We start from the raw sequence: 8281 nt of genomic DNA, 5'->3' as shown, positions 1-8281 counted from the left end.
ATACAATAATCCATTAATTTTTAATTTGACCTGTCGAGTTAGAGAATACAATAGACAACAAAAAAGATATATCGTTAAATTATTAAATTAAAAAATTGAGTTGATAATAACTAGTAATTCTCTATATTTTTTATTATTTGTTTACGGCTCTTGCTAACAAAAATGTTTGTTTATTTTATAAAGATATTGCAATTAAAAAATCTAAAGGATAAATATAAGTGGAATGTATTTTTTAACTTTTTATGTATTTAAATTTTTTTATTTTTATTCTCTTAATCAAATGTTTATTTTAGCTAAATCTTTACTATTCCAAAAGGATAATAAAATGAAAATATAACATATAGTTTAAATAAAGTAATATTAAAAATTAAAACTATCAAGTTTAGAAACTTGAGACCTCTTTGGCGATTGTACTTATATTATAGATCATGTAAGTAATATATCAAGGCTAAAGTATTTTTTTATAAGTAATTTAATTTAATTTCATTCTTGACAAAAGACATTATTTATGATACTTGTCAATTAGATAAATAAACTAAAAATTCTTTTAAATTTAATAATGACATCTCAACTAAAAAATCATTAGAAATATTACATATTAATTTTTTTGGTCCTACAAGGACTCAAAGTCTTGGTGGTAAGCACTATAGTTTAGTGGTGGTTGATGACTATATTAATTAAGTTTGGATGAGTTCTTTTCTTAACTCATAAGAATGATGCCTTCATTGCTTTTTCAACTCTATACTAAAAGATTCAAAATGAAAAAGATTTGAAATATTTTGTGATGAATTTAATATTTCACATCATTTTTTATATCTTAGAACACCTCAATAAAATGGAGTTGTTGAAAGGAGAAATAGAAGCCTTCAAGATATAGTTAGGGCAATGCTTTGTGAAAATGAAATTTCAAAATTTCTTTAGGCTGAAGCTGTGAATACAGCTTGTTACATTCTAAACCAAACTATCATTAGAAAAGTCTTAAAGAAAACACCATATGAGTTTTGGAAAGGAGTACCACCCAATCTTAAGTATTTTTATATTTTTGGATGCAAATATTTTGTGTTGAACACTAAAGACAATCTTAAAAATTTTGATCTAAAATCTTATGAAAGTATCTTTGTTGGTTATTCAACCATTAGTAAAGCCTATAGGGTTTATCTCAAAGAACATAGAATAATAGAGGAGTCCATACATATCTCTTTTTATGATTTTAATATCATTTCAAGTGTTATTGAAGAAAATGATGCATGAACTAAAACTGAATTGAATTCTCAAAAGATTGAAGAAGAAGATAAATCAAAACCCTCTTTAAAAAATACTGTCTCTAATTCTGCAGATTAAAATGTAGGAGACGATTCTATTTTGTCTCCTACTGAAGCAAAGAATTCTAGTAATGTGAACAATGCAGAATTGAATTAGGTTCTATCTAAAGTCACCTCACCAAAGCCAAGAGAATGGAAGTTCTTAAAGAACTATCCTCATGAATTCATCATTGGAGATCCTTCTCATGGAGTCACCACAAGATTCTCAAGTAGAAAAAGAGCCGAACTCAATAACTTCGCTCTTATATCACAAATGGAATCCCAAAATGTGGAAGCACTTGAAGATCCCTCTTGGATAAAGACAATGGAAGAAGAGTTGGTCCAATTTGATAAAAATGAGGTTTGAACTCTAGTACCTTATCCAAATGGTAAGAAGGTAACGGATACCAAGTGGATCTTTAGAAATAAATTGGGTGAGGATAGTAGTGTTATTAGAAATAAAGCTAGATTAGTAGCTCAAGTGTATGATCAAGAGGAGGAAATTGACTTTGACGAGTCATTTGCTCCGGTAGCTAGAATGAAAGCAATAGGATTATTGCTTGCCTATGCTGCCCATAAAGGATTTAAACATTTTCAAATGGATGTTAAGTGTACCTTTTTGAATGATTTTATTGATAGAGAGGTATACATAGCTCAACCCCCCGGTTTTGAAAATAAAATTTTTTTAAACCATGTATTTAAACTTTCAAAAGCTCTTTATGGTTTGAGACAAACTCCAAGAACTTGGTATGAAGGACTTATCTCTTTCTTGTTGAAAAATAATTTTTAAAGGAGCACTACGGATACTATTCTGTTTATTAAAGAATATAATCATTTCATACTTGTTCAATTTTATATAGATGACATTGTGTTTGGATCGGCAAATAAAACTTTGTCGGAAGAATCTGAAAAATTAATGACTAGTGAATTTGATACGAGTATGATGGAAGAACTCACATTCTTCCTAGGATTCCAAAATAAACAAACTCCTACTAGAATTTTTGTACACCAAGGTAAATATGCCAAGGAGTTAGTAAAGAAATTTGGTTTAGAAAATTTCAAACTAATGAGTACTCCGATGCATCCAAATTCTAAACTCGAAAAGGATGAAAATAGAAAAGATGTTGATGAAATAAGGTATAAAGGAATGATAGGATTCTCATGTATCTAACATCCTCCAAACCGGATATTATTCAAAGTGTGGGTGTGTGTTCTAGATTTTAATCCCACCCAAAAGAATCACATCTTTCGGTTATAAAAAGGATCATTAGATACATCAAAGGTACAACTAATTTTGGTCTTTGGTATCCTAAAACTGATGAATTCTGTATAGTTGGGTATTATGATGCAGATTTTACTGGAGATCGTGTCGATAGGAGAAGTACTTCTGAAATGTGTTGCTTTTTTGGACAATCTCTGAATGTGTGGTCAAGCAAGAAGCAAACTACTATTGTTTTATCAACGGTTGAGGCCAAATATATCTCAGCTTCTTCTTGTTGTTCTCAATTAATATGGCTTAAAACACAACTTGATGATTATAAATTGCAAGTCAATGATATTCCTCTATTTTATGATAATTTGAGTGCCATAAATATCTCTAAAAATTTTGTTTTGCACTCAAGAACTAAGCACATTAAAGTTAGATTTTATTCAATAAGAGAACATGTATAAAAAGATACAATTGACATTCAATTTGTAAAATCTGAGGATCAATTGGTAGATATCTTCACTATACCTCTATGTGAAGATAGATTCTATAAATTGAGACTGCTTTAGGGATTGTTAATTATAAATTCTTGAACTGAAATTGATTAACAATTTTCTGATTATTTTTGTCTCTTTTTTCGCAGAGAGACAAAATTGGGCAGATGATGACTCCCTCTAGGTTTCATGAAGTTCAGACAATGAGTTAAGAATTACTATAAATCTGAACGTGAATTAAATCTAAGGTGGCCTTGTATGTTTCCTTAACACCACCATTGGGCCCAAGAGAAGTATATGTTGTTTTATGAAGTAGGCCTCTTGCTTATTTTAATCATCAACATAAAAGAAAAGTATTTAATCTTGTGATAATTTAAATCAAATCAGTCAGTTACTTTTTAAAATCTTTTTTATGTGTCTTTTCAAAATTTTCTGCATCAATTTTAAATTTTAAATTTCAAAATCCTTTGAATAAAAGATTTATTCATTTTTAATACAATTTTAAAAGAAACTTTGAGCATTTAAAGCAGTTTTTGATTTGATAACTTCTCATCCTCCTCATTACTCCACTCCATCACTCTCTCTTACTTCTAACCTCTTTTTATTTTCTTTCATGATGAGAAAGAAAGTTACAACTCGTAGAGAAACAAGAACAATTCGTCCTCCTTGTAATCTTCCTCCTTTCAGACCTCAATCTCATATTCACATTCACATAGACTCACACTCCTTCTCCTCGCACTCCTCTCAACCTCTAGAGTCAATGGCGAGAACCAAAATCAAAAACCACAAACCACAAACCCCATACCTTCATCAGCTACACAAGAGACTGGCTCTTCGAAGGCTAATATAGCAAAAGGCAAAAGAGCCATGACAGAAGAAAAAATCCATTTTCTTCTCCTCCTCGCTCGACTTCTCGTCGTCCAGGACGCTCAGCCCCTTGCTCATGACCATCCAAAGATAACAAAAGATCTTTTCTTCATTCTGTCAAAAAACCCATTTACCCAGACCCTGTTGCATTCAAAGCCCATATTGAAAAACGTCCTTACTCTCATTTTGTTCCTCTAAGATTTCTTTTTTGCATGGACTTTGAATTTCACAAAGACGTTATCTAAAAAAGACCTCTATATTCTTCGTATGTTGCTGATTTGAATTCATTGGCTAAAAAAAGAATAAATTTTGTTGAAAATTTTTTAGCTTTAGATTGGGAAAGGCTATTTGAAATCCAAAAACCTGTTTATCCCAATTTTGTCAGAAAATTTTATGCAAATATACAATATAGTGATGGTTGTGTTCACTCCCATGTTAAAGGTTGTCAAATACTTTTAAATCATGAAAATATTAGTGAATCCCTTGCTTACACAGATGTAGGAGTGAATGCCTACATCTCTGGAAAGTGGAATAATCATCTTGGCGTTTCTCACTAAGATATTTTGGCCAACATATGTGAAAATATCTCCCTCATGAATGGTGTCACTCTCCCTCATACAGTCCTAGGTCCTTCTCGTGTACAACTTCACCATACCATCACATATATCTTGCTGCCCCAAAGTGATTTTTATCAAAGGGTCACCCTCTGTAATACCCTGGTCCTATATGCCGTTCTTAACAAAATTCAAATATCTTTTTCTTATTTAATGATGCGCCACATGTTTGATTGCATTAAAAGTGATAAAAATGTTTCACTTCTAAATGGAGTGTTTTTGACATGCATCTTTGAGTATTTTGGTGTTAATGTAAGCAATGAGTTCGAGGAGAACAAAATTTCATTACTCAAGGGTGGTGGTGCAGTGAGGCAATCCAAAGAAAAAAGCTTTAAAGCCACCAAGGATATGGTCATGGAGGAAACAAAAGATGAAAGCCTCTTTCCTCATTCGATTGCAGGCACTTTCAGCTCACATAAATACTTGATTAATGGAATTGTTTAAGATGTGCTTCAAGAATTTGTTAATCTAGCTAAACATATGGTCAATTTCAGCCAACAATCTCGGAGACTTAAAATCCAAAATGAGAAATCACTGCAAAAGTCTCAGAGCAGAGTTGAAGTACTTTTAAAGTTCCTTGACAAGTATTGTCTAAGTCAGAGAAAGAGAACTTGGAAATTGAGGACGAGGGCTTTAATGCCTAGTATATGTCTTATGATGCTGTTGCTGAAGTTTAATGTTTTGATTCTGCTCTCTAAACTCTTATCTTGCTGAAATACTTTTTTTATTTTTTTTTGTCTTTTGGATATTGCTTTGAATCTTTTTTTTAGGATAACTGTAATAGATCTAGACTTTTTACCATGTTAATAACAAGATTGCTTAGTTTACTATTTTGGTATACTTGTTACTTTGCTTTTTTGCAGGTTCTCTCCTTGATAATAAAAAGGGGAGAAAGAAAATGAATTGAATATAGGCTGCTTCTGTTATATCTGTCAAAGAGAGAGAAAGAAAGAATAATAAAATTAAAAATGGCTGTCTCTCTATTTTGAATAAATGGCTGCCTCTCTGTTTTGAATTGAAAAATTTCTGTTTTTGAAATTAAAAGTGGCTGCTTCTGATTTGAACCCTGTTTCGAACTTGTGATGAATTCTTTGAAACTTAAGAAATGATTGATACTTTGGTCTATGTTTAGATCATGATTTAATGCTGCTTATAGTTTGATTTTGTGCTTTAAAATTTGCAGCTTAATCTGGTTGTATATAGAATTTAGTGTCTGAATTTTTTAAAGTTTGTGATTGAACTAGCTTTGATTTTTGCTAGCTTCAAGGATGGCTGATGAGAATTTTAGCCTTGATATATAATCAAACAGGTTCCTAAGTTTTAGCTATTTAAAAATTATTGGATGTTTGACATTATTCTTGTGAAAAGTTTGATGGTATCAGGTTATAAAATGCAAACATTCAAGAAGAGTTTGAGGATCAAAAGAAAGGAGAACTTCATGTCAAAGGAAACATCAAAGGAAAGTTTCTAAAACTCCTTTCCTTTCTTTCAATTCATTTTAATAATATTTGTCATCAAGGGAAAGATTGTTGAGTTTAGTGAACTAAACCATGATTAAGATGATAACTAAATATTTTTGGGTCAATTATTAATTATTTGTATAATGTTGTTTGGTTTAGTGTGCAGAAATTAAACCAAGTTAAAATTGGCCCAAGAAGCATGAAGTTAAGCCCAAACTGAATTTGGCCTAAATATACACACTCAAGGCCCAATGTTCATTTGTCTCTACCTCAAATGCTTCTCATCTGAAACAAAAACGGGCCCTTAGCAAAATAAAAGAATGAAAACACATTGGCCCAAATCAAGCCCAATCGGTGGCCTTACCCAAATCCACACACTCAACTTAGTTACTAACTAAATAATGAGATTCCATTTCATTTGAAATACACTTCCTTCACCCACCGAACTAAAAATTCTCTCTTCTCTCTCTTATCTTTCTTTAACATCACATTATCTCTAAAGCAAGAAGAAAGAAAAGAAAATTTCTGGAGCTAAGACACGGTTAAGAACAAAAAGGTTGTTTCCATTCTCAAGCAAGAAAAGAAAGAAAAAGGACTACAACAAGAGGTAAATCTCATCCGAACAGAGGATCAAAAAAAGGTATTTTTTACATTTGTGCTTCAACAAGGAACGTTGAAGAAATCCTCTGAGTCACAGCCACCATTCCAGAAACTATGAAGAAATTGAAGTCAATGGTGCTGTGTTATAAATCTGCGGTCAAGAAACAAACTTGGGGCTAAAGAAAAAAAGCACGGTCCAGATTTAAGAAGCATGAAGAAAAAGGATGAAAGAAAAAGATATGGTTGCATGTCACTACTTCTGCTCTCTCTTACCTCTGTGAATGCCGCTGCTGATTCTGATATTGGGAGAAGAAAAACTAACATGTGCTGAAGCAAGGTTTCAAGCCTAGGAAGCTTCACTCTTCTATAATAAGGGTGAACGGCCAAGAATTAGAGCAAGAAGTGAGAGCACAAGTTTCGATTCTCATAGTTCACTGAGCTGTTATATTCTTCTCCTTCATGATTTTCATTTTGTATTTCTTTTTCTCAGTTTAGTATGTCTGAGTTTCATTGATAAAAGACAAACATGGTAAAGTTTGTAAGAAAAAACCAATGAGTGGAAAAAGGCAGAGAGCTAGACTTGGAGAAAAAGTCTAAGTTATTTCAGAAATTCTTTGTATGTATTTCTGTTTTGTGGTCATGATCCTGAGAGAATTTTCTTGCAAGTTGGGTCAGCACTTTGTAATTGAAAGTTAGGGCGAGTCATAGTTAAGTTCAGGTCGAGTTAGAATCTAAATTTGTCCCAGATAGGATTGGGGTATATCCTAGGGAGAATTGGTGTTTGTAATTTGTTGAAAAGATAGTGAAATTCTATCATTGTTGTGATAGAGACTAGTGTAGGCTACATTGCACTGAGTAGCCGAACCAAGATACATCTGTGTGTCATTTTCTATTCTCTTCTCTGTTTCTGGTTCTGCACTAAAGGAGACAAAAATAAAATATCTCCTAAAATATTCACTAAACTTCGTTTCATCACAACATTCCTTGCAAGTAATACTGTTCTAGCTCCTAATTCATCAGGAGATAAAACTAAAATCTCTCCCGAATTTCATCAACAAAACGCAAGATTACAAGTAAAATAAAAGAAGGTCAAGATTTAACTCCCTTCTCTTAGCTATTAATTACCATCAACATAAACGAAAAAAAGATAACAAGAACACAAAAATACAAAAATTAGTGTAAAAATATAGACGAATAAAAAATAAAATGAAAATGACTTATTTATACAAGTTAACAACGTCTTATTCTAGCTAATAAACTACTTTTAAACATGATGTTAACAGAGTCAATATAATATAGAGGACTGTGTTGTATTTACATTTCTGATGTTTTAATTGTATATAGAACAATCTTATTAATGGAATTATATAGCAAAACTCTGCTTTCCTTGTTGATTATTCAATAAAGGAGTTGTACTATTGCATGTAAGCTTTCTATTCAAGCAATACTCTTCACTCAATTCTGCTGACGATTTTGCTTTTCCCCATAAAACAGCATAAAATCCAATTGATAGTATCCCCGCTCCAATAACACTGCAAACATGGAACAATCAACAATTAAAATTTCAAAAAATATCTGAGCACTTTTTCCATAAATTTTTACCTTTATGGACTAAATCTTGTGTTCATGATATTTTTTATTGAAAAATGTTAGATGATCAACCGAATTTATTATTTTTTATTATTAATTTTTGTTATTAATTTAATTTTATTAATCTAATAATTTATTAATATATTTT

General features: G+C 31.4%; 1 protein-coding gene and 1 long non-coding RNA gene across 3 annotated transcripts in view; one reads left to right on the top strand and one right to left on the bottom strand.

Moving 5' to 3' along the window:
- Nucleotides 1–8281, top strand: part of LOC110263556 — a 16639-nt gene that overhangs the window by 3571 nt on the left and 4787 nt on the right. Inside the window, exon 2 of the long non-coding RNA XR_002349374.1 lies at nt 2418–2424. This is a non-coding gene — a long non-coding RNA (uncharacterized LOC110263556). The remainder of the gene's footprint in view (nt 1–2417; nt 2425–8281) is intronic.
- Nucleotides 7717–8281, bottom strand: part of LOC107605316 (WAT1-related protein At5g40240) — a 6673-nt gene continuing 6108 nt past the window's right edge. For both annotated transcript variants that reach the window (XM_021104993.1, XM_016307160.2), the window contains one exon: nt 7717–8106. In XM_021104993.1, the coding sequence (XP_020960652.1) occupies nt 7999–8106 (108 nt within the window). In that variant the 3' untranslated portion in view covers nt 7717–7998. The remainder of the gene's footprint in view (nt 8107–8281) is intronic.

Source organism: Arachis ipaensis, chromosome B06 (assembly GCF_000816755.2).
Source record: "Arachis ipaensis cultivar K30076 chromosome B06, Araip1.1, whole genome shotgun sequence".
NCBI classification, from domain to species: Eukaryota; Viridiplantae; Streptophyta; class Magnoliopsida; order Fabales; family Fabaceae; genus Arachis; species Arachis ipaensis.
The sequence above is the reverse complement of the archived record's forward strand: the minus strand, read 5'-3'. Positions and strand labels throughout refer to the sequence as shown.